Below are 17,274 nucleotides of genomic sequence, written 5' to 3'. Positions count from 1 at the left end.
ACATACCATAGATGAATCTATTCCAGTACCAAAGACTAAGGATGTTGTGTGATTAGGGCGATGAGGAGGGATATAGCTGTAAAGAATATGGATAGATGAACTTGAACCGATTTCAACAAATTCAGGTTTATGAAAAACATTCAGGTAAGAGGCTTGTAAAATAAAAAGCATATTTAAACTTCGATAACCAATACTGCAGTATCTGCATATTACCTTGAACCAATTTAGTGGGACTCATTCCTGAGACATGTTTCGTTTTATGAACGAAATCGACAAAAATATGTTCAACCGCTAGCAGCTCGATAGTTTTAATTACCTTGCCGTAAACTAAATGCTGCTACTGTGATATTAGTTCCTTTATTCTTCCACATATTATTTGTCGTTTATTTCATGTTTGGGCAGTATGAATTGGACAAACAATACTGCTTGAACAAATAAATTAGCGGACCGCTGGCAAATTGAGTTTTTCATATTCACAAAGATGATGATGTCTCATATAAAATAGAACCCGACCACGGATAAGAAAAGCTACACATTTTTATCTTTTTCATGTGGTTATTCTCCATACATTCTGTCGCAGTAGAACGTAACATAATAATTTTACATACTAATCTTAACGAAAAATTTCTTGCATTCTTTGAAGTTCCCTCATTCTTTAAATTCCGCCCTCAAAGTCGTAGTAATCGAATTCACCATCCGGCTGCATGACGGATAGGAACATATCGTCCGTCATGTTGCCGTCCTCCATCGAGAATGGTGAAGGATAGTTGCACGGCGTACATTGCATATACGCCACTCCGGTATTGTGTCCGGTGCACTCGCACGTTTGGCAGCTGTTCGGAAGCGCTGACGCTGCGATACGCTTTGCAAACACCTTGATAAACTTCTTCGTATTTGCTGTATTCGAACGATCCTGGCGCAGCTTGTGTCCACCAAATATCGATCCGTTCGTTTCCATCGCCAGTGCAATACACTCGCCGAGCGTTGCCTTCGGCAGTTGAATTTGTCGCCGCAGTTCAGCATCGCCGATTAGCTCCTTCACGTCCTTCTTCGTGTAAACCATCTGGCTATCCATTCCGTAGAACAGGCGGGACACGCGTGACTTCTGGAATGATAGCTCCTGGTCCGCCAGAATGTGCAGCTTGACGTCGTTCTCGACAAGCAGCTGTACGATCGACGAAAAGTCAAGCTTCATCTTGGACGCGACACACCGTGAACACGGTAGCAGTACGAACGTTTTCGATGCACCCGGTCGGAACACCAGGTTTGAGGCCATTGTGATGGCGTCGAAGATGTCTTCGTTCGTACCGTTGCCGATCTTGACGTGATCGAAGAACGGTTGCGTTCCATTGTGCATCTCGAATACCGAGTTTCCAACCACCACACTGTGAGCACGATCAAACGGAGCCGAACCACCGAATGTCACCACACCGAACAGCGTGTCATCGATGCCCAAGTCTTGCAGCTCCCGGGCGATTCCGCTCACTAGCAGGTTGATGCTCTTCGTCTCCACAAACCGTTCGTTGCAGGGCTTTGCTTCAATGATAAACACCACATCGGCCGCCTTCGGAACTTCTTCATTACGCAGCGGCACAAAACTACCCTCCGGAACGTAGCTTCCGTTCATTAGCAAACAGCTGAAAGTCGAAAAGCGAAAACCCGATCAGATAATGACACTTTTTGGCTCATATTCAGTACCAACCTGATGCAATTATTTGGAACTCGCAAAGGTGTTCGCTCCAGGCTACATGCCTGAATGTATGCAATCGCAGCCGTACATGCGCCCCGATCCGGCATTAGATTATGCCCCAGGTCCATACACATCTCGTAAAACGGAGTTACGTCCACCACGGAGAAGCATGTTGCCAGATACGACAGCTTCTGGTGGAAGAAACTGTCACACAACTGACTTAGCTCGTTCGAGGCACTGTAAAAGTTGCTGGTATGGTTCGTCGCAGTAACCGTCGAGCTACAGCCCGGCAACGCCCAACTGTTGAGAAACTGTTCTTCTGTTTCGTTATATCGATTAGTGGAAGTGATACGATCGTCAAACATTTCGTTGTTCATCGTTCCAAGCAGTCCCGCCATCTTGCCAAAGTACCATCCACTCAGTTCCAGCCAGCAGATATGGTAGCGCAAGCTGCAACCAACCAGAAAGCCACGTTGCGATTGTATCCACAGTTGATCCGATTGCCGGAAAACCACCGTCTGCGTACCGATCATTGCAGGCAGTGCAGTCGCCTTGTTGTTGATTTTCACCGACTATGCAGGAGGAGGAGCAACGAAATTCAAATTAATATCAAGTTAACACGATCATGTATCTAGTTATATACGTACAATGTTGAACACGTCGATCGCAAGCGTATTGTCATCGATAATGAGTGTAATTTGTCTGGAAGTTTGGCCGTACTTCAGATCCTGAAAAGATTCAAAAATAGTCTATAATTTGATGAGTTCCAGTACCTCCAAAGATCTTCTAATCTTACCGATGATTCCAACAACAGCGTTATCGTTCGATTGTAGTAATCATGCGCCAACAGATACTGGCAGCGGTTCGAATCACTCAGATCCAACGAAATAAATCGTTTATCAAACGACATGTAGTGCCTCGAGCCGATCAGTAGTGCGGTACTCTTAAAGGGCGGAAGCCACACCTCCAGATCCACGTACGGACAGATATCGTTGTACACTGTCCAGATCGTTGTATTGCTACCGGCAAAGAGGTCCTGTATTTTGCTGATGTACTTAAACTCCGGTATCTCCTCAAACTTGGGCGTTTCGTTGAACGCATGCCATGACATGGGAAGCTTCTGCTCTAACTCCATCACGCCACGTTCGGGATCGAATATGAACTTTGTCTTTGCCTCACGATAATGATCCTCCGCTTGTAGTGCTGTTTGTGCTAGATGCATAAACTTTTTACTCACTACTTTCCACATTTGCGATAAACGGCTAACGACCTGGAACTCTTCAGCAAGCCATTCTGCCTTCGCTTTAACCTCTTCGTAGCGTTGTATAAGGAAGTGTACGAACTCGATCTTGCGCAGTTGTTTGATCTCTTCTAGCAGCTCATTTCCAACCTGGTATAGCTCTCTGGCGAATGGTACAACCTGGAAGTACTTCTTACGCATGAATTCCCACCATACCGATGAGTACTTCTTCAAGTTAGTGAACACATCGTTCGTTATCAGATCTTTGTATAGCAGGTCCAGGTCTTGGGTGAAGTTGGTGACGGTGTTGAAGTACGGCGAGTCAGCTATCTCTTGTGTTTTGTTGTACAAAAATGCTGTCGAGAGATAAAATTATTTATGAATTATAATATTTACGTACGATAAATCACAAGATACCATAAATGAACTACTTACTAAATATTTCATTTCCAACAAACCAGCCCAACGATTCACCATAATGTGCAAGTCGAATTATTGTTGGTTCTATGTTTTGAAGCATCTTGTGCCAGAATGTAGTCGTCATCATAATGGCCTTGTCCCATAACTCCTGTATGTGCTGTAACCCCGAGAATTAATACCATACTTAGTAATCTTCATAATCACGAAGTTATGGTGTTGGAATAATAATACCTTAATAAACTGTAGATGCACCTCCTTCACGACTTTATCGTACCGTTCTAGGGAATCTTCCAGCGTCAAGGATAGGTATCGCATAGCGTCACCGTGGAATATACTGCCAACAATATCGATAAACTTCTGATACGATTGCTTCACACGCTCCAGTAACCAGGCTATCGATTTTCCCAACGCTTGTCCTGATTCACCCATCACCTGCCATAGCTCGGTCAGAATTTTTGGCAATGATGTTATCTTATTCTTTAATGCCAGCTCGTCCAGCACCGTCATGGTAATGTTGGTAATGGAACGAATGTAAAAATCGTCCGCCGCATACGACGCATTTAGGAAATGTTGCAATTCTTCAAAATCATGTTGCAATACACTCAGTCCGGCAGCATCATTCAGAAATCCTTCGATGTACGGTACTGCTGCCTCGTAAATGCCCATCGTGGAGTCTTTCGTCTCCAGGTATACGTGCTTGATCCAAAATTCGGTATACTCCAACAAAGCTTGATGCATTTGATTCACGTAATCGCGTACCAACTTCTGTACATCCGATTTGATTTCCGGGCGCCATAGCAGATGACCCGTAATCAACCGAGAATGGTTCATCTTCAAATAGTACGTTACATCCACTTCACGTGCCTTATCATAATCTCGCCATAAATCGAAATAAGCACTGCGCGTGTCTGGGATGATACCGTACATGTACACATTCTCCGAACCATCTGGTGTCATGTTGATCTTCATTTGCACCATTTTGTCGTCGATGTTCAGATAAAAGAATCCAGTAGCATCCAGCTCTGGACCATCCAACAGAGTTCCGTTGATAAGGTACACTGGATACGCTCCGGTTGCTTTTGTCCAAATCCGGTACTTGCTCTGGGAAGTTATTCGCTGCAAGAAAGTTAATGGTACAACGATCAATGATCATACTTTCTTACACAAATGATAATTTTTACAACTAACCTCATAGTGCATCTCCTTCTGGTGTAGGTTCATCCATCCCAACACATGTCCATGCATCTGCGACAAATAAGCTCGTTTGTAATGCGAATTTGAGCTCACACCCCACAGTCCTGGTCTCAACCCGATCGATCCAATCGAATCCAGATCCAGATCGGATGCCTCGTGTGTGCTAAACAGATGGTACGAATAGTTCCAGAACCCAACGATCGGTTGCATGTCGTTTAGGTCGAGACCCATCGCCAACAGATGCTCATTGTCGTCATTGTACCGCAGTTCCGCCTTCGAGCTGAACCAATGCTTCGGATCCGTAAAGTATCGTGCGTCTACCGTCACATCTCTTTGGAAACTTGGATGTCCTAAGAACACGCGAATCTGCTGTCCATCAGTGCTGCTGTTGGCAAGATCGCGCCATTCAACACCACCTCGAACAGTGCGTTGCTTTGGCATTTCGCTTTCGTCCTCTGCGTTGGTACGGTTTGGACTGTACGAGAGTGTGATGTCCGAATCAAATGCATTCGACGTGTACGAGTACCATCCATCGGCCGATATGTTACGATTCGGGTACGATATCTTTAGCGTAAAGTTCTGTGCCTCTACATCGTCCCGCGAACGATTGGTTCGCTCAAAGTCATATGCAATCCATACGGTGGGTGCTAGCTGCAGTCTAGATTGTTTCTTGCTTACAATATTATCCTCCTCAATGTTGGCCGTTAGCTCCACCGTTCGGTTTGTTTGAATAGCCCGCACAATATATTCACGCCCCTTTTCCTTGCTCAGCACATGCAGCTCTCCGGTAACGTTGAACTTGTTGTCCTCCTTGTTGTCCAATTCAAATATCTCTGCCCGCTTGAAATCCTGTACGATAGATGGATATCAATTACCACCCATTTTGTCCAATTTTAATTGACTTCCTAGCGATAACTTACCAGCGATTCCACTGTGGGATCTTGCTTGTTCACTGAGTGTACGTAATGTACTCCAATCGGTTTGTATTCATTCTTCAACATCACCTCTATCGTTTCCTTGTCAAAGCCAGGTCTGTAAACCACAACTCCAGATAATCAGTAACTATTGCAGTCCTCACCGCTGGGCAAGACAATGCCTTCGTATCTTACCTTGATTCCTCCTTGGAGGTATACTGTCCGCTAAGCACGTTCTTACTATTGTACTCTACCTCTGCATAGCCGGTCGTAATCGCTGGTCTCTCCGATAAGCCATACTTGATCTCCGCAAAGTGTCTCGTTTGCAGTGGAACTTCCATCTTTACCGTTCCTTGCTGTTCTCGATCTTGATTGTTATTGCGATAGGTTGCCTTTGCGTCGAATATCGCACTCGACTCAGGCCATGATCCCTTCACATATCGTATAGATTCGATCGGAGACTCAATAAACTCAAGCTGTCCATGGATCCAAGATACGTTTAGGAATGGTGTCGTACAGTTGACGTCGGCCTTCATGTTCGAGAGGTCGTTGAATATTACGTTAGCGCTCATCACTTTAGTGGAGGCCGGCATGGAAATGTTTCCACTTCACAAAGGGTGAGAAGAAAATATGATGAAAATTACTGTTCTCTCCTCTTTGTATCAATTTAACTATACTTTGCACTTACCTCACGAGATACAAATTTTCTATTGTATCGTACGTTCCGTGGGTTACAAAAGCATCTTCCAAATACCATGGTCCCCGCAACGTCACCATCAACTCTTGGCGATCACCGATTCGGAACACGTTCAGGATCGACTGAATCCTTTCCTTGCGTACATCGGGGCCCCAATCGAACCGTACCAATGCACGAATATCTCCGATGCCGCTGTACTCCGAATGATAGGCGTATCTTTTACGACTTTCGTCTGTTTCGTACGATGTTTCCATGTTGAACGATTTTACTGGTTCCAGGAACGGAAGATTTCCGTTCATAGCAAGAGCTAAGGTGTGCACATCTCCGACTGGCTTCGGTAGCAGTACCTTCAGCACGGCCGACATATCACGTATGGAAATAAAGTCTACCGACGAATTCGCACTGAATCTACACGTACAAGAAACAGGATAAGAATCATTCACTCTATCTCCCCATGGCTTCTACGAGACAAACATCCCAGCACATCGATCATCATACTTACATCCAAATGTTATTCAGGTTCAAATCACCACCAAAAGTAAGGTTATGGTTGTTTTCCAGATCCGGACTCACATACCGCACTCCCGTACGGAAGTAACGTTCAACCGAGTTTCTTAGCACCCGATTCTCCAACGCAAACTGCGTATTCGACTTCAATGCCCAGTTCCACAGACAGCTGGCATTGCCCGACACATCTCTGATGCCGTACCGAGCCACTACAGATCCCGAAATTGGCTGCACATCGAACATCATCTCAACATCCGCCTGATCAACACCATACTGGACCCAGGGCGAATGGAGATTAAACTTGCCAAGAGCTTTTCCATTCGCTTCTGGGTTTATACCCATATAAAAGTCAACGCTTTTCAGACCGGGCTCGGATGACTCCAGTCCCAACTTCAAGAACCAATCGGACATTGCCAACAACTTGAAGCTACCGTCCAGCTTAGCTACCTTGTTACCACTTTCTACCTCCAGGTTAAATTCAGTCGATGTGGATGAGTTTCGACAATCATATCGAATCGATCCTATCGACCCTTCCGGCGTAAGCGGTTGGAATGCCAGCTCGGCTCGGTATGGAATGTCTTCTGCGATCGTTGCGCTACCCTCCACCTGGAATATGTGCTCGTTGCGATACAGCTGTCCAGACACGGCGTACTCACTGCCCTGACGATGCTGCAGACGTCCGTGGATGGAAAAGTTTCTGTAATCCTCCATCGGCACGCTCAGATCTATCATGAACAATTCGCGGTTTCGCTCCGCCCTGGCCTTGATCTCCTCAACCACACCGTTCTTGTCATGGAATTTCACATTGCAGTGAGCTCTGGGTAGGGGCGATCGAGTGATCAAAAAGTCGGTGTTGATTAAATTGATCGGCAGGAAGTTTGATTGGTATTTCCCGGCGCCCTTAATGTAGTGAGGCTTAGCGAATGACCAGGCACCATCCATGCGGAACTGTAACATGAACAGGAAACATCGATTTAGATAAAAGAACGCAACCAACACCTTCATCAGCTTCCAACTTACATTGCTATACAAATCACCATCGTTTACTGTGAAACCCAAGTCCATCGAGTTTTCCGTTCTGGAGAAGTCCTGCTTGTAGAACACACGACACGCATAGTAGGGCATCAGGGGCGCCCGTACCCAAACACTCATAAACGTATCGATGAATTGATCCTCAGCCTGTATGCACAGAAGGAATTACGATAACAAACACTCATATTTTTTTCTCAAACACTCATACCAACACATTTACATGCGATCTTCTTACCTCAAAAGACAATGCCAAAGATGCATCCGTGGTCATCGTTTTAGCCGTCAAGTTACCCTTGTAGCTATGATCTTCCAGCTCTAACGTTCCGTTCAGGAATACTTTCTGCAAATTCTTCATCGGAGTCATCAGATCAACCAGCGCCTGATGTTTGTGCACTTCAGCCTCATCCACGCTCTTCTTATAGTTCACATGAAATCCGGTATTGACCCACTCCGTACGGTTGTTGAATTTTACATTCATGCCAACGGTGATATCCGTGGTTTCGTGAGAGAATTTCATCACAAACTCCGATGTGATTTGCTGTGCTACTGGGAACGGAGTCTTCAACTGCAAGCTGTTGTGCATGTTCAGCAAATCTCTCAAATAGAATCGATCGCGAAAATCGATGTCACCTTGTGGTACTTTCAGCTTCCCGATCGCTCGATATTGGGAGTTTTGTTCCGTCAACTCGAGCGTGCCCTCGATCGTAGGCATAACGATCGTGTACAGCTCAATTTCCCCAATAAAATTCAACAAGTTCTCTTCATCCTCTTCTTCATCGTAGTCCTCATCCTCTTGCTCATCGTCAACTTCGTTATTCCACAGGTTTTCCTCAACCAACGAGGACGCTGTTTGCGGCAGCATCACACGCTTGATGTCCGGTTTCGGCTTCGACATCGCTTTCACTCCCAGTTTGTATTCTGAGAACTTACCCGAAAGCTCCACATCAACATATTGCGCTCGCTCACTGTTAATCACCACCTTCACTATCAGTGCACTCTCTTCAAACTTTTGCAGTGGAGTGTAGATGCGATAAGAATACTCAAAGTCCTTCAGGTGAGCCTTCCTCCACACGCCAGTACAACCCAACACCATATTGTTCATGCCGGCTCGGAAATCCACGTTGTCTTTTTGCAGCTTTGCACGCAGTATCACTTTCTCCAGCTCTTTCAATGGTGTAGCGAGGTGGAACTTTACGTCAAAGTTTTGAGGAGACACAACCGCATACAGTAGCTCTATACCGAGTTCCGTCTTTGGTGTAATTATTTCTGCTACCAGGTGACGATTCTTCTCACTAATTCCGAACCGTCCATTTATGCTGCGATAGTTGATGTTCGACGAGGTTATGTTTGCCGTCAACATACAGTCCACCAGATTGCGTATGTGTCCCTCGAGCAGTAAATCGTACGTATTATCATCCAGCTGTAGATCGGCGGCTCCTGTGATGGTACGATTTTCGCTCACGGATACCTTCGCGACAAGCGCCCCCATCCGATAGTTCTCATATGGGCTTATCAATCGAAGTGATCCTGTTATATTGCTGTGCCGCTTATCCGCTTTGTGCTGCCAGTTGGAGCGAACCGAAAACTCTTGCACAGGCTGATCTGTAGTTTCGTAGTTTAGGAGGACAGTCGTCTCGACCCGATCGGTTACTAATGTCTGGTTAAAGTACATCGTTACTGCAGGTATATTACGGAGGGAGCTTTTCAACTGTGTGCCTAGCTCACAGTTAAATATCTCCTTATTTGACCGGTACGTCCCATTCAACTCAACTCCCAGACGCTGATCCTCGGCCCAATTTGCAATAAGGTCTGTATACAGCACGTTGTCCTTAAAGGAAAACGCTCCGCTCAGCGCATTTCGACGCCAGCCGTGGAAAGTTGTGTTCAAGTGAAGTAGTAACCACATCTTGCTTAACATCTCCTCGTGCGTACCGGCATCAAAATGTATCACGATCGCTTCCGTAGTGTTCCATGAAATGCGCGCGTTCGCCAAGTATCTTGGATGGATTGCCTTCAAATCGAACGTCCCGCTGAACGTACGATTGGGATACGACAGTAAGAACAGTCCATCGTAGATACGATCCGTAGGAGTGTTTAATTCTCCCGTCAACGCAATTCGTTGCGTCGGGTCACGATTCGCATCCCACTTGAACTCTACACCGACTTCACGTTTCAACGGTGTCTTATAGCCTCGCAGTGTGGCGCTGATATCACGAATCCTATAAAACATTGAAACGTAAACATAAACATTGAATGGTTAATGCGGTTCCAACCATTCTAAACCCCTATTATTTACACTCACTTATCAATGTGTAGCTCCAGATCCAGCTGCTTGATAGGGGCGGATTTCATGAGTGCCGAAAACCAGTACCGTTCATCTTTCCATTGCACCATTGCGTAGCTCTTAGTACCGTTCGCTATCTGCTGCGTATGTTGTAGGATAATACCGTACGGTTTCTTCTCGAACATCGCGTTCATGCTCAACCGATTATCATGCTCATCCTGAATGTACTTCATCACGCCAAATAGCTCCCGGGTCGAATTGGTGAGCCCAATTTGGGCAGCCAACTTCGCGTAGTGGTAGTACTTTACGTTGGAGCTGCGATCCTTGTACCAACCGCTTACATTGGCGGCATGTTCCGTAAACCAAACGCCTTTGAAATCAAACTATTGACGGTACACACAAGATAAATATTTAGCATCTTTATTGTTCACCACACAACACAAAAAAAACTTACCTGATGATCTTTAGTAGAGTTTTCTGTTAACCTTAAAGTCGCTGTGCATGGATGAAAGCCCGGAACCGTTAGATTAAATCTACTCTCTAACCAAAACCGTTGGGAGCGTGGCATAGAAAACGATCCCACACCAATCACCTCCCGTTTGGGGGCATAACGAACGAGGAGCCGTACTGTATGATCCACTCCTTTTTGCAGCATATTTTCATGACTAAAACGATCGGTAAAAAGATCCTCAATGAAGTTATTGAACAAACCCCAATAAGAATCTATTCATATAACTTACACAATCATACCCTTCACATCAATTTTTGAGCGAGGTCTGGTCATCTCGACCGACAAGGTGGTCCGTTCGGTTGGGTCGGTTTGTTCCGCCGATCCCCCGATTAGCTGCTGACTGTTGGACGTCAAGATCAGTTGACTGCGGTACGGATTATCCCTAGCGAATATCATCTTCAGCGTAGTCCGGTACTTTTCGTCCCTCAAATCCGGTGCGTTGTTGTGCAGCAGTGTAAAATCAAGATGACCCATTCCATCCAGCAACGTACCATTCAGTGCGACGTCAAAATGGGGATAGGCGCTTGATCGCAGGTCAAAGTTAGCACGGTACATCAGCACCTCCTTCAGTGCCATTTCTGCAAGGGCATTGATTACTAAGCGTTCGGTCGTGCTGCCTATAAACTATATTTGTTTTATGAAATGGTAAGTAGTTTTAAATGATTAGCCTTTACGAATATCACCGATCCTCTCGCGCTCGAAGAGATGCTCACCCGGTATTCCATTGAGTTATGAATCATGTACGTCATGTTGTGCGAAACAGATACATAGCCGATGGTTTTCGTGCGAACCCGCTTCGTCTCGAACATGATCATGTAGTCCCACTGCGAGATGTTATTTTTTGCCGTTTGATTAACTTGACCACCTAACCCAGCTATCCGTTCGTTGTTTACAGAAAGGTAAAAGGACGGATAGTACATGCGCCCATTCCGTGTGTCGGTCTTATTGTAGCCCATTTCCAGTGCCAGATATTTACGATCATTTACGTTCAGCGACATTTCCACCCGCTGTTGGTTTGGATTGTTGATATACATCCCGATCGCCTTATGGGATATGTTGCCGTTGACGAACGACATGCTTGCCGTTTTACGCTGCACTTCGTTCGTAATATTCGCACGGAATATACGTGGGATTTGCGAGTTTGGCGTTTCAAACACTACACCCACGATCGTTTGATTCTGCCGTTCAGCCCAGCTGTACTTCAGCACAAACATCTTGGCCGTTGGATCTGCTTTCTCCAGGCTGACATCGAAGTTAACCGGTCCGCTGAGGATAAGGCTCGGTACCTCCACATCTTTGCCGGTGTTGCTCACATCCGGTAGGCTATAGTTGGTACACATTTTCAACCCGATCGCCTGATCGATGAATGGCCAAGTGCAGGTCGAGTTAGAGTAGCGACGCTCGATGCCGGCTTGCTGTAATTCGCGTCTTTCCGTCAGTACAAACATCTCCGAACGAATGCTGAAGATATCGTTCCGCTCCTGGGGCAAGCTGACCTGCAATACTGCTTGATCGGTTCCACGCAGCTTGAGATGAGCCGCCCAAGCAGAGTTGGAGTATAGGTTTGTTTTTGCCTTGATAGCCGTGCTGGCGTGCATTAGATCACTCCTCATCGACGCCGTTATGTCCATCGTGATACTCGGCTTCAGTTTTCCCTCTATATCAATCAACCATCGGGTATAATCAAACGCTCTAATCTTACCCGTTAACCGTAGATCAACTGACGATGCACCAACAAGACCCAAGGCCAAGGGCATCCCACAACTGAGAGGAACATCGTATGAGGTGTCCAAAAATACGGACGATTTCGTGTATGACGACTCTTTTCCATCGAACAAACTCGCCAGTTTTTTGCGCTGGTTCACCTTGCTGAATATTTCCAGTCCGTCAGTGTAGTAGTTGAGATCGTTACCAAATATCTTAACACCGATCGTGACCTGAGGTTTGTCGAAGTTACCCTTCAGCTGGAATCCGAGACGATCCACGTCCTCCTGTATTTGACGCGCAATGAGCACTGGCAATCGTTGTACAGCAGCTCGTTTTTGTCGACTGCTTTCCTCGGGATCTTGCAACTCATCACGCCATGAAGACTCACCATCAAACAATTCCAACACCTTCGAAGGAACGTACTGACGAAGGAACTTCATGTAAGTGTCGACTCGCTCTCCAACCTTTTTGGCACTGTACGTACCATTTGGACCGAACAAATGATGTACCGACTGCTCCAAGCCCTCCAGACGTACATTTAGCTCCAGGAAGTTTATTGACTCTCCGAACAAATCCGTCGTCAAGTTCAGTCGTACCGATCGCGGTACATACGACTCAGTGCTGAAGATCACATTGCTATCTACCGTCATACCGAAGTTGTACTCATCGAAAAACAGCGTCTGTTCGTAGTTGCGAGAAAACTTGCGTATGTCAAGATTGAACTTGCTGTCAAGATCGTTCTCTGCGAGTAGACCCTGTGCCTGAACTCGCACGGGAGATGCACTTTTGGCGAGATTCGTCAGATGAGACCAAACAAAAGATCCGACCTGTTTTACTTCTTCCGTTTTCAGCACATTCTTGATCAGTCTTACCGACAAATGATCCGGACATCGCATTGCTTGCAAGTATGCGGCAATACGTACCTCCACGTCCAGTAGGAACGTGGAGTATAGCTTCAAGAAGTAATCCTTCGTGCGGGTACAATCACTACGGCGAAACACGTTCACCGCCTCTACTCGTACTTCGGTCGGGTATCGCTCACTCTCTATGATGGTACGTAGCTCAAAATTTAAGCGCTTGTTTACTACACCCATGTTACCCAGGGACATTAAAAGCACAATCACGCGTTCCCGTTTTCGACGGTCATGTTGGAGCTTTGACTCAGCACTCTGGATCGTATCGAGCAGCTCCTCTTCTAGATATTGTACGATCGCCTGTACTGCCTCACTTTCCGCACAGTTCGAGTGTATTTTACAGAACGTGTTCACTACCGTAGATCCTGACAAAAGGTACGTTTGATCACCGGATTCCTTGCCATGCTTCATGAGCTGTAGCATTGCCTCCAGCACCTCTTCGTTCGGGCGAGTCAGAAAAGCAAACGATTCCATCCATTTGTTTGCCAGCGCTGGTCCTACATTGTTTTCGACAATTTGATCCTTCATTAGCGTAACTGATGCGGCCGAGCCAATATAGGGTAAGCTTTCCAGTATGTGCTTATGCCCATTGTCGCAAATAGCTCTAGAACGCGTTAACAGCTGGTACAGTGCATTGGATGATAGTGCCCGGGCCGCAGTCAGAAATTTAAGAAACACATCCGGGAAGTCACGTCTAATGTTTGGAAAGCCATGAACGCATAGTTCCATCAGCAGTTCTCGGGACGCTTTGATCTCATCATGACTTTCGTGCACAGAAGGCGTGTGATCGTACAGCAACGAGGAACGGCGCTGGATATCAATCTCATTATTGCCTTCATGGACGTAAGTTTCTTCATCGGCGAGCTCCAGCCTATTGTATGTTTCAGTCACGGCACCGGCTAGCCCATTTGAAAACGGCACAAGCTGATGGCGTTCATAGCAGGCAACGCTTTTGTAAATCGAATTATCGATAGAAAACTAAAGCAATAGAGATAGTATCATTTGTAACATACATACAAATTATTTAAAATACCTCCATGCTCTTCATAAAGTGCTTAAATTGTACTTACTATAGATACTTACATCGCAATAGCTGTTAGAATTGAGTATTGGCCAGGCAACGTAATTCTTTTAAAACAAAACAAAACAGATAATATCTTCAATACCAGACTAACCTGACTCATATACTCAATCATGCTTACCGTCCGGAAATCATACGGAACCGTTTGGATGAACGATGTGGTCTTGTACCGCCGTTTGCATGAAACTAGATCCTTCGTCTTGCGGAACAGAAGGCTGGTTCCGTTACGACCGTTTGTCTTGTACTGCACATCGCATATACCGGACACATCTGTTTCCGTCGTATCGTAGTCGATGTCGAACCGTGGCATGGTATTCTGCAGCGCTGACAGGATGCCACGCTTCAGGTTCAACGTCCACACCGACTCACTATCCTCATGGCAGATCTCACCGATCGCTCCATCATGGAAGGCAAAGCGAAGTTCAAAACGCATCAGCTCCTCTGCGATGACATCACTCTTCGGATGCACGCCACCCGTTTCATCCACATCCGATGTTTCTGTGTGTTCTGGCTCCTCTCCATACTCGAAAAATTCTTCCTCGGCTGCCTGTGCAGCTCGTTCCCGCACCTCGATCGAGTAAAGCCGCAGAATACCCTGACAGGGTGCATAGAAATCAATCTCGACGACGGACGATATGTGCAGCTCGGATGTGTTATCCCCGCTCCCTACGAGAGCGGTCTTTACGTACATGGAATGGTCGTACTTGTACAAGTGGCCGACATTGTATCGAAACTTCGATGTTTTCGAACACACAGGGCGTCCACAAATTTGAGGATCTTTCAGGGGATCTAGGACAAGCAAGTGGGAATTAAATGATGAAGGAAATGGTCTAACACTTTGTGAAGTACGTCAAGCGTCCTGTTTTATATGAACAGCAAATTTTAAAAGCTACATTTTAAACTAATTCTCATGGTCCAAATCCTCCTAACCATTAGGAAAAGATTTTTTGCAAATATAGGCTTTCTCACTTAACTCAAGAACCTCAAACCATTTCCCGACCCGTTTTTACAAAAAAAAAAGAATAACACCATTCCGGAAATGGTTTGAGGGCCTTGAGATAAAGAGAAAAACCCTGTAAGAAGAAAATTTGATAAGATTCCATGAGAATTAATTTGCAATAGGATTATTTCCTATTGGCATTTTTGTTATTGGAATCAAACGATGAAACTGATCCAACTATTCTTATCAGATAGTTTGGCTTCGTTTATTTGTTTGTTTCTTTAACTTTAGCTAATGAACGAACGTTTAAATATCCTTGTAATGAGAAAATACCAACTGAATGTATCAAAATTGTACAGCTCGATTCTATTATTGTAGCTCTATTTAAAACATGAAAAGAAAATATTAAAATTATGATTGAAATAATAAACATGATAAACTTTTTGTTTTAGTCTTTACAAAGTAATCGCGGACCGCATTATAGGTTTCTCCAGAGCTCTGCTTAACGCTATCACACAAATAACTATAGTTTATATAAAAAAATGTAATAAAGTGAGATATTATGTCCTACAACCTGCTCGTGACGGGCACAAGTCCCCATGAACTGAACCGTCGTTACGCAGGACTGACTATTGTGCATTGGGAAAACCAAGTGTGAAAACATAGGTAAATGGACTACTTCTAAATATGAGTACTTACTTCTTTTGTAAGCTTCGACTGTAAGCATCAGCACGAGAAAGACTATCAATCCATGAACTACACCTTTTCGCCTCTCCATGTTTGCTTGCGCTTCAGTCTTCGATGTACAACTAAATAGGCACCACTACACTAATCTATCATTTTTCACAAGCTTTACACTTGATTCTGAATTCTGAAAAGATAGCACAACAAAAACAAATGACGATCAAACCATGCATAATTTCCTAGTCACACGTTCCGCGCGTATATGCTCTCTATTCTGTCACAATCGCCAACCGGCATTTTTTAATCACTCTTTTCACTTCCTAAAACTCCTCTCCAATACACTATTGACACAGATACAGCACCGCAATGTATAAATATAAATTCAAAGCACGAGTAACTAGGAAGTGTTCGGTTGTCATTACTCTTATCACTACCAAACGAACACATCACGATCACGGCCCAAATTTGGAATTTGTGGAACCACTCACACTGGCCCCTCCTGATAATTCATCCCAATCCAGACCAAATCCGTCGCGAAAGCCAATGTGTGTGTGCAGCGGCAGTTGAATCACTTGAGGCGATTATCAGTCGACAACAACGTAAACTTGAACTTTGGCTGTGTACGTCAATAAGCACGGCAGATTGTTGGCTTGTTTTCGTGCCCTCCCTTCTTAATCTCTGCTGCTGCCCACCGCACCGAGCGCACGCTTTTCCTCTGCGCTTCACACAGAATCATTAACTTTGGTGATAACGAGATCGATCATCTTCCATCGTCGACCACTCGTTGGGATGTCATTCACCGCGTCAACGTGGAACACGGATCTGACGATCACTGCTCTGACAATGTTGACTCCTGCGTAAATGCTGCATTTGAACACTTTTTTAACGAATTGCGCTTAACAAACGCGTGCGAACTTGACACGTATACACTGGTATAATAACTGATCCTGGAATGCTAACATAACATCCTTCCGGAAGCGTTGAAACACACACGTTCCGACGACGTGTAATGTTGCGTAATCAATCACTTCACTTATGCTAACTTTTTATTCCCGTACTAATGCAGTATAACAAATACACACAGACAGCATAGATTTGCTAACATAATATCGAAACGATTGTGGCCTCTGGTGGCGAGTGGAATCCTCCAACTCCAACTTACCATCCACGTCACTCTCAATATCACTTGTAGGGGATGCACCACACCACTGGACACTGGACACCACTACTGCAACTGGACGCTGGAGCAAGATCACGAACCGAACCGAACCGAACGCAGGAACAGACTGACGGTGCCGGAGAGTGTCTCTGCTACAAATCCCAGCGGGCCAGGAATCATCCACTGATAGTGATGCGACTTGATGGAGACGGGCGCTCCCTTTATCAACAGTCTCGTGTCAAAGGTCTTGTGCGATCGTTCAGCAGGGATGGAAGAAAGTCAAGAGACGATCGGGTAAGA

At 45.3% G+C, this 17,274-nt stretch overlaps 1 protein-coding gene across 1 annotated transcript; it reads right to left on the bottom strand.

The window, feature by feature from the left end:
* Positions 1–535: 535 nt before the first annotated feature.
* On the bottom strand, positions 536–17,125 carry LOC4577970 (uncharacterized). The gene is made up of 21 exons (XM_061660211.1): positions 16,978–17,125; positions 15,831–16,002; positions 14,313–14,980; positions 14,194–14,238; positions 11,203–14,088; positions 10,719–11,113; positions 10,433–10,643; positions 9,997–10,361; positions 7,930–9,913; positions 7,683–7,841; positions 6,658–7,610; positions 6,147–6,563; positions 5,654–6,064; positions 5,465–5,576; positions 4,539–5,393; positions 3,582–4,466; positions 3,366–3,507; positions 2,487–3,286; positions 2,338–2,418; positions 1,703–2,262; positions 536–1,637 (listed from the first exon to the last, which is right to left on the bottom strand). Exons 2-21 carry the CDS (start codon positions 15,907–15,909, stop codon positions 656–658), a joined length of 12,990 nt encoding a protein of 4,329 aa, XP_061516195.1. The 5' UTR covers positions 15,910–16,002; positions 16,978–17,125; the 3' UTR covers positions 536–655.
* Between the last annotated feature and the right edge of the window lie 149 nt (positions 17,126–17,274).

This window comes from Anopheles gambiae, chromosome 3, assembly GCF_943734735.2.
Source record: "Anopheles gambiae chromosome 3, idAnoGambNW_F1_1, whole genome shotgun sequence".
Lineage (NCBI taxonomy): Eukaryota > Metazoa > Arthropoda > Insecta > Diptera > Culicidae > Anopheles > Anopheles gambiae.
This window is presented reverse-complemented; position numbering and strand designations above follow the sequence as displayed.